The sequence below is a fragment of the Scyliorhinus torazame genome, chromosome 27 (assembly GCF_047496885.1).
Source record: "Scyliorhinus torazame isolate Kashiwa2021f chromosome 27, sScyTor2.1, whole genome shotgun sequence".
Classification (NCBI taxonomy): domain Eukaryota; kingdom Metazoa; phylum Chordata; class Chondrichthyes; order Carcharhiniformes; family Scyliorhinidae; genus Scyliorhinus; species Scyliorhinus torazame.
The window spans coordinates 9,325,295-9,349,722 of NC_092733.1; the positions used below are offsets into that span (position 1 = coordinate 9,325,295).

Below are 24,428 nucleotides of genomic sequence, written 5' to 3' on the forward strand. Positions count from 1 at the left end.
TCAATACGGTGCTGGACCCGGGGCTAGATAGATCCAGCTCAAGGACCGGAAGAAGGCCGGCAGCTGCCAAGGTACTTAAGGGGTTTATGGACCAAATGGGGGGAGTGGATCCATGGCGATTTCTTAGACCCAGGGCTAGGGAGTATTCCTTCTTCTCCCACGTCCATAAAGTGTACTCCCGGATAGATTTTTTTGTTCTAGGAAGGTCGTTGATCTCTAGGGTGGAAGAAGCTGAATACTCAGCCATAGCGGTTTCGGATCATGCCCCACATTGGGTGGACCTGGAAGTAGGAGAGGACAGGGAGCAGAGAACACTCTGGCGATTAGATGTGGGACTGATGGCGGATGAGGGAGTGTGTGCAAGAGTGAGGGGGTGTATCGAGAGATACCTGGAGGTCAATGACGACGGCGAGGTCCCTGTGGGAGTGGTCTGGGAAGCACTAAAAGCGGTGGTCAGAGGAGAGCTGATTTCTATTGGGGCCCACAAAAGGAAAACAGAGGCCAAGGAAAGGGATAGATTACTGGGGGAGATTTTAAGGGTGGACAGGGAATTTGCAGAGACCTCTGAGGAGGAGCTGTACACGGAGAGGAGACGACTCCAGACCGAGTTTGACCTTCTGACCACCAGAAAGGCGGAGGTACTGTGGAGGAAGGCACAGGGGAGGAGGTATGAATATGGGGAAAAGGCTAGTCGCCTGTTGGCGCACCAACTGCGAAAAAGGGCAGCAGCGAGGGAGATAGGAGGAATTAGGGATGAAAGGGGAGACACCGTGCGAAGGGCAGGAAAGATAAATGAGGTGTTTAAGACCTTTTATGAAGAACTGTATAGGTCTCAGCCCCCAGAGGGAGAGGAGGGGATGCGGCAGTTCCTGGATCAGTTGAGGTTCCCGAAAGTGGAGGAGCAGGCGGTGGCAGGCCTGGGGGCGCCGATTGAGGTGGACGAGGTTATTAAGGGACTGGGAAGCATGCAAGCAGGGAAGGCCCCGGGGCCAGACGGGTTCCCGGTGGAATTCTACAGAAAATATGTGGACTTGTTGGCCCCGTTGTTGGCGAGGACGTTCAATGAGGCCAGGGAAGGGGGGACACTACCCCCGACAATGTCGGAGGCGACGATATCGCTAATTTTGAAGAGGGACAAAGATCCGACGCAGTGTGGGTCCTATAGACCTATTACACTATTGAACGTGGACGCCAAACTGCTAGCAAAGGTGCTGGCATCGAGGATAGAGAACTGTGTCCCAGGGGTGGTGCACGAAGACCAGACAGGGTTCGTAAAAGGGAGACAATTGAATGTTAACGTGCGACGGCTATTAGGGGTGATAATGATGCCCTCAGTGGAGGGGGAGGCAGAGATAGTGGCGGCAATGGACGCAGAGAAGGCATTTGATAGGGTGGAGTGGGAGTATTTATGGGAAGTGTTAAGGAGGTTTGGGTACGGATTTATTCGCTGGGTTAGACTACTTTATGGGGCACCAACGGCAAGCGTAGTTACAGGTCGGCATAGATCGGAGTATTTCGATTATATAGGGGAACAAGACAGGGATGCCCGCTGTCTCCATTGTTGTTTGCGCTGGCAATTGAACCTCTGGCCATGGCGCTGAGAGACTCCAGGAAATGGAGAGGGGTGACTAGAGGGGGAGAAGAACACCGAGTCTCGTTATACGCGGATGACCTATTGCTATACGTGTCGGACCCAGCCGGGGGGGGGGGGGGGGAGAGATGATAGAGGTTATGCGAATCTTGAGGAGGTTCGGGGAATTTTCAGGGTATAGGTTAAACATGGGGAAGAGTGAATTATATGTGATACATCCAGGGGACCAGAGTAGAGAGATAGAAGGCTTACCGCTAAGGAAAGTGGAAAGAAACTTCCGATACAGATCGCTTGGAGCTGGGGAACCTTGCACAGACTTAATCTGACACGGCTGGTAGAACAAATGGAGGAGGACTTTAGGAGGTGGGACATGCAGCCTTTATCGCTGGCGGGCAGGGTGCAGGCAATTAAGATGATGGTCCTCCCGAGGTTCTTATTTGTATTTCAATGTCTCCCTATTTTAATCACCAGGACCTTTTTTAATAAAATAGATAGGAGCATTACGAGCTTTGTGTGGGCAGGGAAAGTTCCAAGAGTAAGGAGGGGATTCCTGCAGCGCAGTAGGGACAGAGGAGGACTGGCACTACCGAACTTGGGAGATTATTATTGGGCCGCCAATGTGGCAATGATACGTAGATGGATGATGGAGGGTGAGGGAGCGGCGTGGAAAAGGCTGGAGAGAAGGTCCTGTAAAGGGACGAGTCTAGAGGCGCTGGTGACGGCGCCGCTACCGTTCTCACCGAAAAAGTACACCACGAACCCGGTGGTGGCGGCAACACTGAACATATGGGGACAGTGGAGGCGACAGAGAGGGGTGCGGGGAGCCCTGGTGGGGTCCCCTATCAGGAACAACCATAGGTTCGCCCCAGGAAGAATGGATGGAGGATTTCAGAGCTGGTACCAGTTGGGAATTAGGAAGGTGGGAGATTTATTCATAGATGGGACTTTTGTGAGCTTGGGAGCACTGGAGGAAAAGTATAAGTTACCCCAGGGGAATTTCTTGAGATATATGCAGGTGAGGGAGTTTACTAGACAACAGGTGAGGGAATTTCCGCGGCTCCTGACACAGGGGATACAGGACAGGGTGCTTTCAGTGGTGTGGGTCGGAGAGGGCAAGGTGTCAGAGATTTATAGAGAGATGAGGGAAGAGGGGGAGGAGTCGGTGGGCGAACTAAAAAGAAAGTGGGAAGAAGAATTAGGGGAGGAGATAGAGGAGGGTATGTGGGCTGATGCCCTAAGCAGGGTAAATTCCTCTTCCTCATGCGCCAGGCTTAGCCTGATTCAATTTAAGGTGCTACATAGAGCACACATAACGGGGGCAAGATTGAGCAGGTTCTTTGGAGTGGAGGACAAATGTGGGAGGTGTGGCAGAGCCCGGCAAACCATGCACATATGTTTTGGGCGTGCCCGGCACTGGAAGGGTATTGGAAGGGAGTGACGGGAGTGATTTCGCAGGTGGTGAAGGCCCGGGTCAAACCAGGCTGGGGGTTAGCTCTATTTGGAGTTGCAGAAGAGCCGGGAGTGCAGGAGGCGAAAGAGGCCGATGTCGTGGCCTTTGCGTCCCTTGTAGCCCGGTGCAGGATCCTACTCATGTGGAAGGAGGCGAAACCCCCCGGACTGGAGGCCTGGGTAAACGATATGGTGGGGTTTATTGAACTGGAGCAGATAAAGTTTGCCCTGAAAGGATCGGCTCAAGGGTTCACCAGGCGGTGGCAGCCATTTCTCGACTACCTAGGGGAACGTTAGAGGGAAGACGGATGACCAGCAGCAGCAACCCAGGGGGAAGGGGGGGGGGGGGGGGGGCGGAGGCAGTTGAGTATAGGGCAATAGAGTACGAGGTTTTGTTACTTGTATACTACTATTGTTAAAAAGTTGAAAAATTTCTGTTTTGTTACTGTTATCGTTTCGCTTGTTTTGTAAGCGGGAAAAATGTTGCTCAGGGAAAAAAATTTCAAGAAAACATATTTTTTAAAAAAAACTTAGAAATCACAGGATTGTCAAAGATAAAATATCGCAGATCTGAACTAGAGAAGGTGCCAGAGCCACACAGCAGGTCTGGCAGTACCTGTGCAGACAGGAACAGAGTCAGCGTTTCGGGTCGATGAGCTTACGTCACCGTTTCTGGTGAACCGTCAACTCTGTTTCCCCTCTCTTCACGGATGCTGCCAGACCCGCTGAGCGTTTACAGGATCTCCACACTTGCATTGGATAAACGGACCGCACTGCTCAGCCACAGGACAAGTCTGGGCAGCAATGGAGTACGGACACCAAAAGAATAACGTGCAGCTTCAAACCATGCCAGGTCAGATAGGGAAGTTGGAGGTTGCCTGGGTAAAGCCTTCATCCTCGGGCGCTCAACTTTCAAATCAGAACAGGGAAGGTTGTACCAAGGTAACCTCCAGCTTCCCTATCAGACCTGGCAAGGTTTAAAGCTGCACATTGGATTCCGTGCTCCACAGAATGAGTCCGGCGGAGGGGTGGTTTCCCCACCACACACAGTGAGACGCTTACTTGTGGTGTCGACAACTGGGAGGATCCGGAGGAACACCGGCCTGGCGTAAGAGGGCAACACCTTCAGCAGGTTCTGGTAGAAGAGTTCAGGGTTTATTTTGTTCTCGGGATCAGCGATCGCAGCCATCCCGGCCTTCCCTTCCACACCTAGCAAGAGAATTGGACAGAAATGTCAGTGGAACAGAAGAAAAAAAAAATACTCCCGAGTGCAGGAAAACCAACACCAAAACAGAAAGTGCTGGAAACAGGCAGCAGGTCAGACAGCAATGGTGGAATGATAACCAATTAAAGGATGTTGGCTTTGCCGCCCGCCAAGGTCGCCATTTTGCTGTCTATACTCTTTTGCTCTCTCCAAGGTGGTGGTGAGCTGCCTGCTTGAATACAACCGAGTGTCTCGCTCGGCCATTTCAGAGGGAAGTTGAGAGTCAACCACTTGACTGTGGGTCTGGATTCGCATGCAGGCCAGACCGGGACAGGACGGTAGATTTCCTTCCCGAAAGGAATATTAGTGAATCAGATGGGTTTTTAAGATTCTGGGTTACCAGCCCATTAACATAGCCACCATTTTACTGTACCCATTAAATAACCCGCCACTCGTCACCAGCATCATCCTGTTCTGATGAAAGGTTATCCACCAAAAATATCAATACGCCTCCCTCTCCAGAGATGCTGCCTCAGCGGCCGAGAATATTCCGGAGGTTTCTGTGGGGCGCGGCCAGTTTGCTGCACATCAACACGGTGGGCAGTAGCAAGCTTCAAGTGAGTAAACTAGGTTGAAGCGTCCCTCATTTGTCACTCTAGTTTGGTTGTTCAGTGGTGTTTGTGGCTCACGGATGGGTAGCGAATGAGGTGGGTGGCAATGCTGCAGTGAGCAGCAAAGTAATTTGCTGCTGAGTTTGTCAATCAAAACAACCAGTCAGCACTGCTGCCTCACGGCGCCGAGGTCCCGGGTTCGATCCCGGCCCTGGGTCACTGTCCGTGCGGAGTTTGCACATTCTCCCCGTGTCTGCTTGGGTTTCGCCCCCACAACCTAAAGATGTAGGTGGATTGGCCGCGCCAAATTGCCCCTTAATTGGAAAAAAATGAATTGGGTACTCTAAATTCATTTTTTAAAAAAGTACTATTCGCAAATGCACGCTAAGAATCACGGGACACGAATCAATTTAAAATCACATTAATTTCCACTTATCACAGCTCCATTAACACAGGCTCAACGTCACCCAGGAAAATCTCAACAGGTTGGGCTTGTATCCACTGGAGTCCAGAATTACAAGACGTGATCTCACTGAAACGTATTTGCGCAGATACAGCAAGTGATTAGGAAGGCAAATAGATTGTTCATCGGAAGGGGAATGGGATATAAAAGTCGGGGAAGTTTTACTGCAGCTGTGCAGGTTGCTGGCGGACCACACCTGGATACCGTGCACAGTTTTGGCCTCCTTATTTGGAAAAGTAATACGATTGCGTCAGAAGCAGTTGGGAGAATGTTCACCCTACACATTCCCGGGAGGAGGAGCTGGTCTTATGAAGGAAGAAGAATGAGAGGTGAGCTTATCGAAACATACAAGACCCTGAGGGGATTTGACAGGGTAAATACCGGGAGGACATTTGCACTTGTGGTGGAGACTCGAACCAGGGAACACAGTTTAAGACTAAAGCGGTTTACTGTTTAAGACGGTGATGGGGAGGAATTATTTTTTTCTTCAAAGGTTCATTAGCCTGTGGAAGTCTCTTACCAGGGAGCAGTGAGGCGCAGGGTCGTCGAAACTATTCAAGGCAGAGTTCGAGACAGGTTTTATGACTGGCAGGGGAGTTGAGGATATGGGGTGGACAGGGGAGTGTAGTTGAGGCCAATCAGATGAATCATGATCCAATTGAATGGCGGGGCAGGCTCAAGGGGCCAAGGGGCCCACCCCTTCTCCTATTTCTCATGTTGCGTCGGACAAAGCAGTCCGTTTGATTGGCATGCCATCCATCACCATAAACATCCACTCCTTACACCACCAATGCACCGTGGCGGCGACGTGAACTCCATAAAAGATGCAACGGAGCAACAAAACCTCTTCAGCATCAGCTTCCAAACCCGCAAACGTCAACCACCTAGAAAGGCCAAGGATAACAGATACATGGGGACACCAGCGCCCAGAGATGGTGCCCACCACCCTCACCGCCACGCCCAAGCCACACACCAGCCCGACATGGAAATATTTCTGCGTATCCAGGACGTCCTGCCTACCTGGCACTTCCACCCCGTACACTGCCACGTCAGTCATGTTCAGGAGCTGGCTCAGGCACCCCTCCACTTCAGTGGTGGAAACGTTCTCCCCTCTCCAGCGGAATGTGTCGCCGCTCCGGTCTTTAAAATACATGTAGCCCAGCTCATCCATAACCAGAACGTCACCTGCGTGACAGAGGCAAGGGAAAGCACGTTAAAAAGTGGGCACCAGAATTCTACGGGAGCAAGCGTAAAATGCATTCGAAGAAGCCCGAGCTGGTCACATTCAAGTCACTGGGCAGACAGGCAGGGAGAGATAGAAAGATCAAAGGAACGAGAGAACTCCCAACATGATGCAGGAATTTCTCAGGCAGCGGACTACAGTCACTACCATCACGTGGCCAAATGCACCAGCACAGCAAGATCCCACAAACAACAAAGTGCCGAATTCTCATTTTTGTGGTCTTAGTTAAGACTTGTTGGGCAGGACTCTGGGAGATTTCACCCACTTAAAGTCAATGCAGGAGTTTGAACAGAATTGGGTTTCATTCATATCGCACTGGTGCGGCAACTTAGATTTTACGTTCAATTCTGTGGAGGGGATGCATGACTTTCCGAAAAAGGAGAGGAGGGGAACAGCCAGCGAAGCAAATGGACTCCGGCTGGGATTTTGCAGGAACACAGTGCAGGTGTATAGGCTGTACACTGTAGGAAACACCGGCAGTCAATTCTCATTGATTAATAAGGGGATCAGGGGTTATGGGGAGAAGGCAGGAGAATGGGGATGAGAAAATATCAGCTATGATTGAATGGCGGAGCAGACTCGATGGGCCGAGTGGCCTAATTCTGCTCCTATGTCTTATGGTCTCAAGCAGCAAGCTCTCACAAGTCCTAATGTGATAATGACCATAATCTGTTATAGTGAAAGTTGGCTGAGAGATAAACATTTAGCCAGAAGGCCAGGGTGAACACTTCGGCTCTTCAAAGCAGGGCCATGGGATCTGTCACATCTGCTCGTGGGAGGGAGCTGTAGTGTGCACTAAATAACCCATCCAAAAGGCACTCCCCCTGACAGGGAGGTACTCGAGTGCTTGCCTGGATTTCGTGCTTAAGACTCTTTAACCAACAACCTTGTGACTGAGAGCATGACTGAACCCATCGGCCGTACAAGGGAAAGTATTGTTGGACAGGAAACGTTTGCAGGGTCCGTGCACCCTTATGGTAGTCGGTACCTGACAGATAGGCGCTGTCTCCTTTCTTAAACACATTGAATGCAATCTTCTTGCTTGTGGCAGACTCGTTGGCATACCCATCAAACCGCCGAAGGGGGTCCTGCTGGTTAATGCGACCAACCAGCTGCCCGGGTTCACCTGTTCGCAAATGGAGAGAAAGGTTAAGCTGGGAGAAATCCACACCAGGGGGAGCTCAGAACGAGACAACACATCCCTATAGAGTGAGTAAAGTTGGAACTTGCATTTCGACAACGCAGTTCAGGACCTCGAGATGCTCCAATGCATTTCATAGTCAATTAACAAGCCACACACACCATCCTGGCTTGGAAATATAATTGGCTGTTCCTTCACTGTCCCTGCGCCAAAACCCCGGAACCCCCTTGCTAACAGCATTGGGAGTGTGCCTGCACCACATGGACTGCAGCGGTTCAAGGTAGTCGCTGAAGGGCAATTAGGGATGGACAGTAAACGCTGGGCCTGGCTAGTAACACTCACATCCTGCGAAAGAATAAAAGATACTGGGCGGGATTCTCCGGTGCCGGAATTGGGAACGGCGACGAATGGCCCCCGGCGCTGAAATCGCGGCAGGAGCCGGGGCGACGCCGGGTCACGATGCTCCGCCCCCTCCAAATCGGCCGTCGCAACCGCGCTTGCACATCATTATCGGCCCCAGCCGCGATGCTCCGCCTCCAATGGGCCGAGTTCCCGCCGGCACGGGCCGTGTGTGGCCTCGGCGGTCGTGAGCCTGGTCTGGTGGCTGCGGAGAGGGAGAGGGCGTGCGGACAGTGTCCAGCACCGTCATTCATCGCCGACAGCCATGGGGGGGGGGGGGGGGGTGGGATAGTGCGGGGTGGCCAAGAGGTGGACTGTGGGGTCGGGGTGGACAGGTACGCGGTCCAGCGCAACCGGCGCCATTTTGTCGGGTGCGATCAGTGCGTGCGTAAGGAGTGTAGGCGTGCGTACCACTGCAGCTCGTCAGCCCTGCGCGAGTCCAGCACGGCCCCGGCCATTCGCCCACAGTTTTTCACGCGCCGCCGGTGCTAGCCCCTCACTGGTAGCGGAAACGGTGCGGGTGTGGCACCGATGTTTCCGTCATGGAATTCCACAGATCCTCTGTTGGTATCAGCACTCAGACGCAGGAGCGGAGAATCCAGCCCCGCTAACTTTGGATGTCTAGTCAGTTTCGTCTTGGAGGTTTCTTTCGCTAGTTTTCCCTCTACCAATGTCACACTCCTGATGCAGAAGTCAGTGTGGGAAAGGAGGTGAAGCAGGAACATTACTGTTAGCTTGAGGGGAAAAACTGGCTGCCACGATGATCTCTGCGGAGTGCAGACAGGAGGAACCAAACTCAGAGGGCCGCAGTGAGCCCCGCACAAACAGCAAAATGCAGCCGTAGCTTCTGTGCGCCCACCTTATGTATGGCCCTGTAAAAGCCTCAAAGGAAGTATGGGCGATGAGCAAGGGAAACTTTGGCATCTTCACGGGAAAGATGGGGCATTATGTTCAGTTATAAACACTGCCGTTTGGCAGCACTCCCTCAATGGCAATAAACACCAGACACAATTCTGCTTTACTCCAGCAGGTGGTGACAGGTTCGCACAAAAGACGAAACAGTCTCACTTATCATTGTTGGGTGCCTGGTTCAAATTCAGTCCAGGCTGATGGGGAAACGGTTCCACATTGTCCTGGCCATCAGGATTCCAAGTAAAGTGAGGCTGTGCAGACTAAACCCAGCTTCCTGATGGAATCTGCAGGACAAGTCGAGTACTACAGGTGAATAGATTCACTGCAAGAAACCATCAGTGAGCAGAAGACTGGTGCAGGAAACGGCAATGACTCTCAAGTCACTGTGTGTTAGAGGAGAGGTTTGCATTGCACATGGCTCACCTATAACTGCTTGGATTATGCATGTTTGGGCTGGCGGGTGGGGGGGGGGGGGGGGGATGCTCGCGTATAGGCGTGCGTGTTTGCATGCCTGCAAATGACCACCTATACGAGACTCACTGAATAGCAGCAAAGCCTTGCTCCTACCAAAGAGCCTCTCCGTGACGTATTAGCACGTGGCAGAGGGTCTCAATGATTACCTGGTTTGCAGGGGATACACAGCCCATTGCGACCTCGGATAAGTTCGAGAGTATCTTCATTAACCTTCAACAGGCGGATGGGATAGACTTGGGGCAAGATGCGGCTGTTAAAGCCACAGGCTCCCACCTAAAGAGGCAAATAGAGGTGGCATTTTAGTAATGTACTGAACTAACGGACAGGGTAAGTAACAAGTTAAATGGACAGTGCCAAGCAGTGGCTGCAAAACGTTTGCTGCGAGTTATCGTCATAGCAGCAGTGCATCTTTAAATCCTCATCCCAGACCATTCCCAGTCCCAACACATTTTCCAATGCCATCCCCAACTCGCAGTTCACATCTTCCTCAACCCCATCATTCCTTTGGAGCATCGGCCCGACATCCCCCCCCCCCCATCCCATCCAGTCCAATTCCCCAACCCACCAACGAGCCCCACCTCTCACTGCCCCCCCCCACGGTCCAGCCCACCTCTCACTGCAACCAACCCCCCACCTCTCACTGCCCCCACCCCCCCACGGTCCAGCCCACCTCTCACTGCAACCAACCCCCCACCTCTCACTGCCCCCCCCCCACGGTCCAGCCCACCTTTCACTGCAACCAACCCCCCACCTCTCACTGCCCCGCCCCCCCACGGTCCAGCCCACCTCCCACTGCAACCAACACCCCACCTCTCACTGCCCCCCCACCTCTCACCACCCCCCAGCCCACCTCTCACTTCTCCCCCCCCACCCCAGCCCACCTCTCACTTCTCCCCTCGCCCCACCCCAGCCCACCTCTCACTTCTCCCCTCGCCCCACCCCAGCCCACCTCTCACTGCTCCCCCCCACCCCAGCCCACCTCTCACTGCTCCCCCCCCACCCCAGCCTACCACTCACTGCTCCCTCCAGGGTCCAGCCCCACCTCTCACTGACCCCCCCCCCACCTCTCACTGACCCCCCCCCCACCCAAGCCCACCTCTCACTACTCCCTACATGATCCAGCCCTCCACCCGCACAGTTCAGCCCCACCTCTCATTCCTCCCCACCCCCCCAGAGTCCAGCCCCACCTCTCACTGCCCTCCCACCATCTAGCCCCAACCTCATCCACCCTCCCCATCTCCCCCCATAGATGCTGGAAGATAGGATCAGGAGGAGGCCTTTTGGCCCTTCGAGCCTGCTCCGCCATTCATCACGATCATGGCTGATCATCCAACTCAATAGCCTAATCCTGCTTTCTCCCCATAGCCTTTGATCCCATTCTCCCCACGTGCTATATCCAGCCACCTCTTGAATATATTCAATGTTTTAGCATCAACTACTTCCTGTAGTAATGAATTCCACAGGCTCACCACTCTTTGTGTGAAGAAATGTCTCCTTATCTCTGTCCGAAATGGTTTACCCTGAGTCCTCAGACTGTGACCCCTGGTTCTGTAGCTGCCCACCATTGGTAACATCTTTCCTGCATCTACCCTGTCCAGTCCCGTTAGAATGTTATAAGTTTGTATGAGACCCCCCCTCATTCTTCATCGTCCAGCCCCACCTCCCGCTGTGCCCCCATTGTTCAGCCCCCTACCTCCTGCCCCCCCCCCCCGCCTCCCAGGGAAGGTCCATGTTTTCTTTCTTTTCGGCTGAGCACCAAGCTTCACGGCCCTGACCCCGACAATCCCCATAGGTGGGGTAAAGATCCTCAGGTACCTACCTTGCCATCAAGGTTGGCAATGGCACAGTTGCACTCGGTGGCGCCGTAGAACTCGGCCATCTGCTTGATGCGGAAGCGAGTGGTGAAGGATTCCCAGATGGAGGGTCTCAGGCCGTTACCAATGGCCAAGCGGACACGATGCATGGACTCGGCCTGGCGCACTGGCTGGTTAAGGAGATAGCGGCAGATCTCCCCAATATACTGAACAATCTGAAAAGCAATTGTTAACAATTATACAGAGAGGTTAACATCTTAATGGCCTTGGTCACAAATGGACTGGAATATAAAGGAACTAAAGTTATGCTACAGTTATATAAAGCTCGGTCTAGATTACCGCACTAAGGATGTATATACTAGCTTTGCAGTAAATGCAGATTCATTGGATTGGATTTGATTTATTGTCCACGGCACAGGGGTACAGCGAAAAATATTGTTCGGCGTACAGTCCAGGCAGATGGTTCCATACATGATAAAACATAGGGCATATGATAAATACATAGACACGGGCATCAGGTGAGCATATGGAGTGTAGTACTACTCAGTCGAGAAGCTGTGGAGAGATCAATTCAGTCCATAAGACGATCATTCAGGAGTCTGGTAACAGCGGGGAAGAAGCTGTTTTGAATCTGTTAGTGTGTGTTCTCAGACTTTTGTGTCGCCGATGGAAGAGGTTGGATGCGAGAATGACCCGGGTTGGGGGGGGGGGGGGGTGGGGGGTAAACGTTAAACATAGTGTTAGAATTGAATTTTAAAAGGTTAGTATGGTTATAAGAGATGTAGGCAGAGGATCTGTGAGCGAGAGTTCGCAGAGTCGCCACAGGATGATTCATCGGAATGATACATGGTTGAAAAGAGTTAATCTTGGACAGGTTCTATTCCAAGAGTCCTTCCTGTTTATTTCCTTTGTTCCCATTTCCTTTATTTTATTATTTTTGGTCTGTGGATCCATATTCGGAATGTGCCTTTAAGTAGCAGACTCAAGCTGAAGCAGCCTGCTTGTCAGGACAGTGTGTTCCCAGGTTTTATGTTTGGAGAGCGTGAGCCAGACTCTTCAGCACTGAGTGAATCTTAGGAACCGGTTTTGGAAGAAGTTAGTTCGATTGGCTAACTAGCAACCAGTGGGTTGGCCGGGGACAGTGTTCTGCCTGACAACAGTCAGTGATTGGTTCCTGCAAGATGCTTTCTGAGAGAACTGGGCAGGAGTGGTCAGACTTTTGTTGGGCAAGAGTGTTGCTTATGGAACCAAAATGGGCCGTGGTTAGCACTGTTGCCTCACAGCTCCAGGGACCCGGATTCGATTCCGGTCTCGGGTGACCGTCTGCGTGGAATTTGCACTTTCTCCCCGTGTCTGCGTGGGATTCCTCCGGGTGCTCCGGTTTCCTCCCGCAGACCAAAGGTGTGCAGGTTAGGTGGATTGGCCGTGATAAATTGCTCCTTAGTGTCCAAAAGGTTGGGTGGGGGTTATGGGGATAGGTCAGGGGCCTGGACTTGGGTAGGATGCTCTTTCAGAGGGTCGATGCCGACTCGATGGGCTGTATGGCCTCCTGCTGTACTGGAGGGATTCTATGATCCATGATCTCTAGGTGGTGTTACCATGATCTAATTGAATAGCAGAACAGCTGGAGGGGCTGAATGGATGTTGCCTTTTAGCCTACCTCATTTATCCCTTTGCGATTCACCTCGTATCGCAACCGGACTCCTGATTCTGGAGTGAATTGAGGCAAGTCAGCAGCGATGGTGGCAGGGGTGATACCACCAGCTTTACGGAATTCACCCTGATAAACTTTCTTGCTGCTTTAACTCTCTCCGCCCAATAATTAAACAAAGGTGAACGCTCAGGCACTACGAGGGGTTACCTGGGTGGGCTACACAAGGAGCTGTACCGCAGAACAAGCAACAGCAGGAAAAGAGGGTGAGAAAACCAAAGAGGTTCAGTGCTTGAATCAACGGCAGCATGTAACACCCTCAGCCCAAACCCACGGCAACATGGGAGTTCTCAGCTTGCTGGGGTGAGTGAATTGTGCACAACAGGCAAACCCATTCGAATTACTCTAAAAGTATCTCCGAGAATTGAGAACGAGGGAGCGTATTTTTAGGATAACGGCCATTTAGGACGGAGATGAGGGAAAAGGTCCTCACCCGGATATTTGTAAATCAGGACCGTGCAGGCTCACAGGGAGTGATGGAGTAGTGGTAATATCACTGGACAAGCCATCCCCAGGCCCAGGCCGGGGTCACGGGTTCAAATCCCACCACGGCAGCCAGTGGAATTAAAATTCAATCAATAAAATCTGGGCTGTAAAAGCTGGTCTCAGGAGTGGAGACCATGACAACTATCATCGATTGTTATAAAAACCCAGCCGGTTTAGTGATGCCCCTGACTAATGCCGTCCTGGCCCCGCCTGGCAGGCATCGGACTCCAACTTCACAGCAACGTGGCTGCTTCGGAAATGGTCGCGCAAGTGTCTCCTAATTAGGGATGGGCAACAAATGCTGACCTTGCCAGCGTCGCCCACATCCCATGAAAGAATTTTTTTAAAATTTGACGGCGACAGTTTTATCAGCACAAAGAGAACGAAGGAATATGGGGACCGGGTGGGAAACGTGGAATTGTGTTGGAAGATCTTATTGCGTGGAGCAGCAGGTTCGAGGGCCCTTGCGCTGTGTTCTTGGTCTTATTTCCGCACTTTTAAAGTTCTGCCTCAGTCCTGCTGCCGTGCGCCGTCACCAGCACACAGATCGGAAGCTCGTGCAAAGCGGGCAAAGAGAAAGAGGGAGCGCTGTACAGGAGGTTGACCGTGCCATGAACTGAAAGCCGCACCGTGCGCACTCGGCCGAGCCAGACTAGCAACCACTCACTGTGCAGTTGTACTTGACACAGTCGTCCCAGAATCGGCTGGCCGAGAATTTCTTTTTGATCACCACAGTCAAGCCATGTAGCAGGCACTGTCCGACCCCAACGATGTTGCCTGTTGACAGAATGGGGGCACACGGTTACAAAGGTCTCGCACTACCTACAAGTCAGCAATACAGGTAGGATTAGGGATAGAGTGTGATTGTTACCTAGAACATGCCTGTTTGACAACAAAATCCAATGAGGCAGCTTGGAAGGTGCTGCCTAAGGAGCCTTGGTGAATGCCTGCAGATGGTACACATGCTTGTCACTGTATCGGTGGCGGAGGGTGTGAATGTTTGTGGAAGGGATGCCAATCAAGCGGGCAATGTGTTGTGGATGTTTTTTTACCCCTTCGATTCAGTCTTTCTTCATATGTCAGTCCTGCCATCCCAGGAATTAGTCTGGTGAACCTTCGCTGGTCACCTTCAATATCAAAATGTCCTTCCTCAAACTAGGAGGCCAAAACTGCACACAATACTCAAGGTGTGGCCTCACCAAGGCCCTGTTTAACTGCAGCAATTCATTCCTACTCCTATACTCAAATCCTCTTGCAATGAAGGCCAGCATGTCATTAGCCTGCCTAAACGATTGGGACATACCATATGGGAATAAAGTAGAAATTAAAATATCAACAAACTTTCTCTGGAACAATCTTAAAGTATGATTTTTTTTATCATAATGGAAGACTTTTACATCTCATAAATGTAATCTGCATACCAACCTTCAGCGACTGTTCCTCCAAGACACCCAGGTCTCGTTGCACTTCCCCTTTTCCTAAACTGCCGCTATTCAGATAATAATCTGCCTTCCTGTTTTTTGCCACCAAAGTGGGTAACCTCACATTTACCCTCATTGGATTGCATTTGCCAAATATCCGCCCACTCAGCCAGCCTGTCCAAATCACCCTGCAGCCTCTTTGCATCCTCCTCACAGCTCACACTGCCACCCAGCTTAGTGCCGTCTGCAAATTTGGAGATATTGCATACAATCCCATCGTCCAGATCATTAAAGTGTATTGTGGACAGCTGGAGCCCCAGCACTGACCCCTGCGGCACCCCACTAGTCACTGCCTGCCACTCTGAAAAGTACCCATTTATTCCCACTCTCTGCTTCCTGTCTGCCAACCAGTTCTCTATCCACATCAATACATTACCCCCAATACCATGAGTTTTAATTTTGCTCACTAATCTCTTGTGGGACCTTGTCAAAAGCCTTTGGAAAGTCCAGATACACAACATCCACTGGTTCACCCCATGTCCACTCCACTGGTCACATCCTCAAAAAATGAATGATTTCCCTTCAGTGAATCCATGCTGACTTGGACCAATCCTGTCCCCACTTTCCAAATGCTCAATTATTTCATCCTTAATAATGGACTTCAGCAATTTCCCCACCACCAGTGTCAGGCTAACTGGTCTATATTCCCTGTTTTTTTTCTCCCACTCTGCTTTTTAAAAGGTGGGGTTACATTAGCTACCCTCCAATCCAGAGTCTATCGATTGCTGGAAAATGATCACCAATGCATCCACTATTTCTAGGGCCACTTCCTCAAGTACACTGGGATGCAGAGCATCTGACCCTGGAGACTGATCGGTTTTAATACCATCAATTTCCCCATTACAATTTTCTAACCAATAAGGATTTCCTTCAGTTCCTCCTTCATAATAGACCCTCTGTCCCCTAGTATTTCCGGAAGGTTATTTGTGTCCTCCTTAGTGAAGGCAGATCCGAAGTAATTGTTCAACTGGTCTGCCATCTCTTGGTTGCCCATTATGAATTAGAACATAGAGCATTACAGCGCAGTACAGGCCCTTCGGCCCTCGATATTGCGCCAACCTTTGAAACCACTCTAAAGCCTATCTACACTATTCCCTTATCATATGTTTATCCAATGACCATTTAAATGCCCTTAATGTTGGCGAGTCCACTACTGTTACAGGCAGGGCATTCCACGCCCTTACTACTCTGAGTAAAGAACATACCTCTGACATCTGTCCTATATCTATCACTCCTCAATTTAAAGCTATGTCCCCTCGTGCTCGACATCACCATCTGAGGAAAAAGGCTCTCACTGTCCACCCTATCTAATCCTCTGATCATCTTGTATGCCTCAATTAAGTGACCTCTTAACCTTCTTCTTTCTAAAGAAAATAACCTCAAGTCCCTCAGCCTTCCCTCATAAGATCTTCCCTCCAGACCAGGCAACATCCTGGTAAATCTCCTCTGCACCCGCTCCAAAGCCTCCACGTCCTTCCTATAATGCGGTGACCAGAACTGCACGCATTACTCCAAATGCGGCCGCACCAGAGTTTTGTACAGCTGCAACATGACCTCATGGCTCCGAAACTCAATCCCTCTACCAATAAAAGCCAACACACCATACGCCTTTTTAACAACCCTCTCAACCTGGGTGGCAACTTTCAGGGCTCTATGTACATGGACACCAAGATCTCTCTGCTCATCCACACAACCAAGAATCTTACCATTTGCCCAGTACTCCGTCTTCCTGGTATTCCTTCCAAAATGAATTACCTCACATTTTTCTGCATTAAACTCCATTTGCCACCTCTCAGCCCAGCTCTGCAGCTTATCCATGTCCCGCTGTAACGTGTTACATCCTTCCGCACTGTCCACAACTCCACCGACTTTAGTATCATCGGCAAATTTACTCACCTATCCTTCTACGCCATCCTCCAGGTCATTTATAAAAATGACAAACAGCAGTGGCCCCAAAACAGATCCTTGTGGTACTCCACTAGTAACTGGACTCCAGGCTGAACATTTCCCATCAACCACCACCCTTTGCCTTCTTCCAGCTAGCCAATTTCTGATCCAAACTGCTAAATCTCCCTGAATCCCATGCCTCTGTATTTTCTGCAATAGCCTACCATGGTGAACCTTATCAAACGCTTTACTGAAATCCATATATACCACATCAACTGCTTTACCCTCGTCCACCTGTTTGGTCACCTTCTCAAAGAACTCAATAAAGGTTTGTGAGGCACAACCTACCTTTCACAAAAATGTTGACCATCTCTTATTAAATTATTCCTTTCCAGATGATTGTACATCCTATCTCTTATCAACCTTTCCAAGACTTTGCCCACAACAGAAGTAAGGCTCACTGATCTATAGTTACCAGGGTTGTCTCTACTCCCCTTCTTGAAGAAGGGGACAACATTTGCTATCCTCCAGTCTTCTGGCACTATTCCTGTGGACAATGATGACATAAAGATCAAAGCCAAAGGCTCAGCAATCTCCTCCCTAGCTTCCCATAGAATCCTAGGATAAATCCCATCCGGCCCAGGGAATGTATCTATTTTCACACTTTCCAGAATTGCTAACACCTCCTCCTTAAGAACCTCAAGCCCTTCTAGTCTAGTAGCCTGTATCTCAGTATTCTCCTCGACAACATTGTCTTTTTCCTGTGTGAATACTGACAAAAAATATTCATTTAGCACCTCTCCTATCTCCTCACAACTTCCCACTACTGTCCTTGACTGGCCCCTCTCTTACCCTAGTCATTCTTTTATTCCTGACATATCTATAGAAAGCTTTAGGGTTATTCTTGATCCCACCTGCCAAAGACTTCTCATGTCCCCTCCTGGCTCTTCACCTGATTCTAACTGCAAGGGACCTACATTTGTCTTCCCCAGTCTTTTTCTCTTCACATATCTATAGAAGCTTTTGCATGCAGCTTTTATATTTTCTGCAAGCCTACTCTCGTATTCAGTTTTTCCCTTCCGAATTAAACCCTTTGTCCTCCTCTGCTGAATTTTAAATTTCACCCTGCCCCTTGGATCAGGACAGTGCAGTGCAGCGCTGAGGCAGCAATGCAGGGTTGGAGGTGCCGCCGCTCAATGGATAAGATGTTAAACCGAGGCAGAGAGCAAGCTCCACTGTACGCTGATGCAGGTGACAAGTTGAATAGGTGGGAAACCACCACCACAAATTAATATTACCAACAGACAAAACCGTGAACGCAGGAAGGTTAACGGGACTGCCATACCTGCTGAATGATAGAGTGGCAGGCAGTCATAAATAATGTCTTCGTGCCTCATTTGGAATCCATAATAAGCAAACACAGCCATCCTATAGTACCTGTAAGCGAGAGGATGGAGAGGTCAGCCACCATGTCTTCATGAGGGCGTAACACAGGACCCACGTTGTAATCGGAGCCCTGCTGTATGGGTTTTGCGTCCCTCATTATGCCAGGTGCTGATAACCTGAGCAAAGATAAAACTTACCACCTCCGTGATTAAAGGGTTTCCCATCGTTTAGAAGCACTGAGCGACGCAGCACAAAGAGGCACCAGTTAGGTCCCTCGTACTGGCTCTTCTGAAAGAGCTATTCAATGAGTCTCCCTCTCCCTGCACCTTGCGCACAGCCCTGTATCTATCCAAACCCCTTTCCTGCTTTCTGACGACCAGCCAGTAAAAACCTTCAAAATGTCAGAGCAAACGCAAGCATTTGCCACCGCCCAGTTCCGAGTACGTACCTGCTGTGCACAACAATGGCAGCTTTGGGCATACCCGTAGTGCCAGATGTATAGATGTAAAACAGGCGATCTAGAAAGACAAACATAGGGAGATCAGGTCTGGGGCATGTATCTATTTAAAATTTCCAGTACGCAAAAACAGCCTCTCCCTTCTCGCCTTCCAACATCCCCACAATCCAGTTCAGTGAGAATAATGGTACCTGTTGGAATAATCCCCCCCTCCAAAAAAAGATAATTCAGATTGCCCCTTTACTCATAGACCCTGGCTCTTCAACCATGACAGAGAGCAATGCAGACAGTTCGAGCTAAACTGGTCGACTCACAATCAACTCACACATCAGCCAAAAGTAGAATTACTCTTTCAAAGCTGAGGAATCAGAGAAAGAAACCGCATAAATTGGCGAAAAACTAGACATTTTTGCCGTATGTAATACGCTCATGGTCTTTATAGTGTGTCTATATAATATACACTGTTGACAATGCTGCACAAGATTCTTTCTCGTCTCCAAGCTTCACAGATTTAACAGAAATGTAGATAAGTCTAAAAAGTCACAGGTTGTTACTACCATATTTAGGCAATGCTATTTAGAAGGAAGAAGTGGAGAGAAAGTCCTCACCACTCAGATGCAAGGACAACTGTACAAACCCACACTGCTGCCTACAATAGCGATTAATGTTGTGTTAAGTAACCCTCAGCCATAGCACTAGACTGGTCGATGCTGTTCACGTGCTTATCTCACACACTAGGGAGGAGGGGTACTGTCACAGCGCCAAGGACTGCAATCCAGAGGCATACAAGAGGCAGATGAATCCCGCCAGCACTGGCTATGAGGAAGATGTGTGCGTAACGGGAGTTGGGAGGAGGCTCCGGGTACAACGGCCAGTTTTCTGCTACCATCCAAACCTAATCTCACTAGACTGTGTTCTCCCCCTAGTCCTGTATATTCCTTAATTTCAAATATTTGTCTAATTTTCTCGTTAGATTCAATGGTCGCCGCCTCCACCACGGCCTGTGCTCCGTGCTCTGAACAACCCTCTTGTGTATTGAAGGTTTACCGAATCGTATTCACTAATCACCCTGTAAAGTGAAGCCTCCTGGGGACCAATTGCTCAATTAGAGGAAACAGTCTGTCCTCATTCATCACATGAAATCTCTTCGAAAATTCATAAACCTCTATTAAACCTCCACTTTACAAGCACCTGTATGTAACACCAGCTTCTTTCCCCATAACTGAACTTATATTCAGGACGCCAAAGCATGTAATGAGGCAGTGGGGAAGGGAACACTGACAAAGGAGAGTATTTGCAGGCACGGAGATGGGTTGAAGTGTGTATACTTCAACGCAAGAAGCATCAGGAATAAGGTGGGTGAACTTAAGGCATGGATCGGTACTTGGGACTACGATGTGGTGGCCATCACGGAAACTTGGATAGAAGAGGGGCAGAAATGGTTGTTGGAGGTCCCTGGTTATAGATGTTTCAATAAGATTAGGGAGGGTGGTAAAAGAGGTGGGGGGGTGGCATTATTAATTAGAGATAGTATAACAGCTGCAGAAAGGCAGTTCGAGGAGTATCACCCTATTGAGGTAGTATGGGTTGAAGTCAGAAATAGGAAAGGAGCAGTCACCTTGTTAGGAGTTTTCTATAGGCCCCCCAATAGTAGCAGAGATGTGGAGGAACAGATTGGGAAACAGATTTTGGAAAGGTGCAGAAGTCATAGGGTGGTAGTCATGGGCGACTTTAACCTCCCAAATATTGAGTGGAAACTCTTTAGATCAAATAGTTTGGATGGGGTGGTGTTTGTGCAGTGTGTCCAGGAAGCTTTTCTAACACAGTATGTAGATTGTCCAACCAGAGGAGGGGCAATATTGGATTTAGTACTGGGTAATGAACCAGGGCAAGTGATAGATTTGTTAGTGGGGGAGCATTTTGGAGATAGTGACCACAATTCTGTGACTTTCACTTTAGTAATGGAGAGGGATAGGTACGTGCAACAGGGCAAGGTTTACAATTGGGGGAAGGGTAAATACGATGTTGTCAGACAAGAATTGAAGTGCATAAGTTGGGAACATAGGCTGGCAGGGAAGGACACAAGTGAAATGTGGAACTTGTTCAAGGAACAGGTGCTACGTGTCCTTGATATGTATGTCCCTGTCAGGCAGGGAAGAGATGGTCGAGTGAGGGAACCATGGTTGACAAGAGAGGTTGAATGTCTTGTTAAGAGGAAAAAGGTGACTTATGTAAGGCTGAGGAAACAAGGTTCAGACAGGGCATTGGAGGGATACAAGATAGCCAGGAGGGAACTGAAGAAAGGGATTAGGAGAGCTAAGAGAGGGCATGAACAATCTTTGGCGGGTAGGATCAAGGAAAACCCCAAGGCCTTTTACACATATGTGAGAAATATGAGAATGACTAGAGCGAGGGTAGGTCCGATCAAGGACAGTAGCGGGAGATTGTGTATTGAGTCTGAAGAGATAGGCGAGGTCTTGAATGAGTACTTTTCTTCTGTATTTACAAATGAGAGGGGCGATATTGTTGGAGAGGACAGTGTGAAACAGATTGGTAAGCTCGAGGAAATACTTGTTAGGAAGGAAGATGTGTTGGGCATTTTGAAAAACTTGAGGATAGACAAGTCCCCCGGGCCTGACGGGTTATATCCAAGGATTCTATGGGAAGCAAGAGATGAAATTGCAGAGCCGTTGGCAATTATCTTTTCGTCCTCACTGTCAACAGGGGTGGTACCAGGGGATTGGAGAGTGGCGAATGTCGTGCCCCTGTTCAAAAAAGGAACTAGGGATAACCCTGGGAATTACAGGCCAGTTAGTCTTACTTCGGTGGTAGGCAAAGTAATGGAAAGGGTACTGAAGGATAGGATTTCTGAGCATCTGGAAAGACACTGCTTGATTAGGGATAGTCAGCACGGATTTGTGAGGGGTAGGTCTTGCCTTACAAATCTTATTGAATTCTTTGAGGAGGTGACCAAGCATGTGGATGAAGGTAAAGCAGTGGATGTAGTGTACATGGATTTTAGTAAGGCATTTGATAAAGTTCCCCATGGTAGGCTTCTGCACAAAGTAAGGAGGCATGGGATAGTGGGAAATTTGGCCAGTTGGATAACGAACTGGCTAACCGATAGAAGTCAGAGAGTGGTGGTGGATGGCAAATATTCAGCCTGGCTCCCAGTTACCAGTGGTGTACCGCAGGGATCAGTTCTGGGTCCTCTGCTGTTTGTGATTTATTAATGACTTGGATGAGGGAGTTGAAGGGTGGGTCAGTAAATTTGCAGACGATACGAAGATTGGTGGAGTTGTGGATAGTAAGGAGGGCTGTTGTCGGCTGCAAAGAGACATAGATAGGATGCAGAGCTGGGCTGAGAAGTGGCAGATGGAGTTTAACCCTGAAAAGTGTGAGGTTGTCCATTTTGGAAGGACAAATATGAATGCGGAATACAGGGTTAACGGTAGAGTTCTTGGCATTGTGGAGGAGCAGAGAGACCTTGGGGTCTATGTTCATACATCTTTGAAAGTTGCCACTCAAGTGGATAGAGCTGTGAAGAAGGCCTATGGTGTGCTCGCGTTCATTAACAGAGGGATTGAATTTAAGAGCCGTGAGGTGATGATGCAGCTGTACAAAACTTTGGTAAGGCCACATTTGGAGTACTGTGTACAGTTCTGGTCGCCTCATTTTAGGAAGGATGTGGAAGCTCTGGAAAAGGTGCAAAGAAGATTTACCAGGATGTTGCCTGGAATGGAGAGTAGGTCTTACGAGGAAAGGTTGAGGGTGCTAGGCCTTTTCTAATTAGAGCGGAGAAGGATGAGGGGCGACTTGATAGAGGTTTATAAGATGATCAGGGGAATAGATAGAGTAGACAGTCAGAGACTTTTTCCCCAGGTGGAACACACCATTACAAGGGGACATAAATTTAAGGTGAAAGGTGGAAGATATAGGAGGGATATCAGAGGTAGGTTCTTTACCCAGAGAGTAGTGGGGGCATGGAATGCACTGCCTGTGGAAGTAGTTGAGTCGGAAACATTAGTGACCTTCAAGCAGCTGTTGGATAGGTACATGGATTACGGGAAAATTATATAGTGTAGATTTATTTGTTCTTAAGGGCAGCACGGTAGCATTGTGGATAGCACAATTGCTTCACAGATCCATGGTCCCAGGTTCGATTTCGGCTTGGGTCATTGTCTGTGCGGAGTCTGCACGTCCTCCCCGTGTCTGCGTGGGTTTCCTCCGGGTGCTCCGGTTTCCTCCCACAGTCCAAAGATGTGCAGGTTAGGTGAATTGGCCAATGATAAATTGCCCTTAATGTCCAAAATTGCCCTTGGTGTTGGGTGGAGGTGTTGAGTTTGGGTAGGGTGCTCTTTCCAAGAGCTGGTGCAGACTCAGGGGGCCGAATGGCCTCCTTCTGCACTGTAGATTCAATGATAATCTATGATTAATCTAGGACAAAGGTTCGGCACAACATCGTGGGCCGAAGGGCCTGTTCTGTGCTGTATTTTCTATGTTCTATGTTCTATAACTAATATCACAGTAACACACAGAAATAAACAAACTAACTGCCCAGGAAAAATTTCCAAGGCTGCTGATGTCCTCGTGTGAAGGCAAGGGAGTGGCATGAACGGTATTGCTCGTGCAGAGCTGACCCAGACACATTGGGCCGAATGGCCTTCTTCTCTGCTATGCCTATTCTAGGACTCTACATTCTATAAGATTTGTACAGACCCTACAGTGCAGAAGGAAGCCATTCGGCCCAGCGAGTCTGCACCGACCCTCTGAAAGAGCACCCTGCCTAGGCCCACTCCCCCACCCTACCCCCGTAACCCTGTAATCTCACCCAACCTACACAGCTTTGGACACCAAGGGGCAATTTAGCATGGCCAATCCACCTAACCTGCACATCGTTGGACTGTGGGAGGAAACCGGAGCACCCGGAGGAAACCCACACAGACACGGGGAGGACGTGAAAACTCTGCACAGACACTGACCCAGGCCGGGACTCGAACCCGGGACCCTGGCGCTGTGAGGCAGCAGTGCTAACCACTATGCTACCGAGCCGCCCAGAAGGATGTGGAGGCTTTGGAGAGGGTGCAGAGGTTTACCAGGATGTTGCCTGGTCTGGAGGGTGTTAGCTATACGGAGAGGCTGAATGGACTCGGACTGTTTTTTACGCCGAGGATGGTGAGTGTCTGGAACGCGTTGCTGGGGAGGTTGTGGAAGCAGATACATTAACAGCGTTCAAAAGGCATCTCGACAAATACGTGGATAGGACGGGTATAGAGGGATACGGCACAAGGAAGTGCTGAGGGCTTTGGCCAAGGGTGGTATCATGATTGGTACAGGCTTGGAGGGCTTGTTCCGGTGCTGTATTGGTTTTTTTCTTCTATCGAGGAGCGGAGAGGGGGACACCACAGGCCGCCTACTGGACTTGCATTCCTCTCATATTTGCATCTCAGACAAACACCCTTCAGTGCTTCCCGTGCCATAATTTTGAAATATACTCACTTGTTATGTGCACAAATGGGGCAGCTACAATGCACACAGCAAAATCCCACAAACACCAGGGAGCTGGATGATCAGTGTAGCACACAAAGACTCCGAGAGACGAATAGAGTGAAGTCGATGAGGCTTTATTAAGCGTGACTGTTCCCCCGCAGTTCAGTAGTAGACTGGCTGCGGGGGAGGACTCCTGGTTCTTATACTCCGCCTTCAGGGCGGAGCTAGA

At 49.8% G+C, this 24,428-nt stretch overlaps 1 protein-coding gene across 8 annotated transcripts in view; it reads right to left on the reverse strand.

The window, feature by feature from the left end:
* slc27a1a (solute carrier family 27 member 1a) overlaps positions 1–24,428 on the reverse strand; it is a 70,936-nt gene that overhangs the window by 4,665 nt on the left and 41,843 nt on the right. For all 8 annotated transcript variants that reach the window (XM_072490929.1, XM_072490935.1, XM_072490934.1 and 5 more), the window contains 8 exons: positions 18,701–18,770; positions 18,212–18,303; positions 14,166–14,275; positions 11,307–11,516; positions 9,634–9,760; positions 7,550–7,687; positions 6,339–6,503; positions 4,103–4,249 (listed from right to left, as the gene is read on the reverse strand). In XM_072490929.1, coding sequence (XP_072347030.1) covers positions 4,103–4,249; positions 6,339–6,503; positions 7,550–7,687; positions 9,634–9,760; positions 11,307–11,516; positions 14,166–14,275; positions 18,212–18,303; positions 18,701–18,770 — 1,059 coding nt within the window. The remainder of the gene's footprint in view (positions 1–4,102; positions 4,250–6,338; positions 6,504–7,549; positions 7,688–9,633; positions 9,761–11,306; positions 11,517–14,165; positions 14,276–18,211; positions 18,304–18,700; positions 18,771–24,428) is intronic.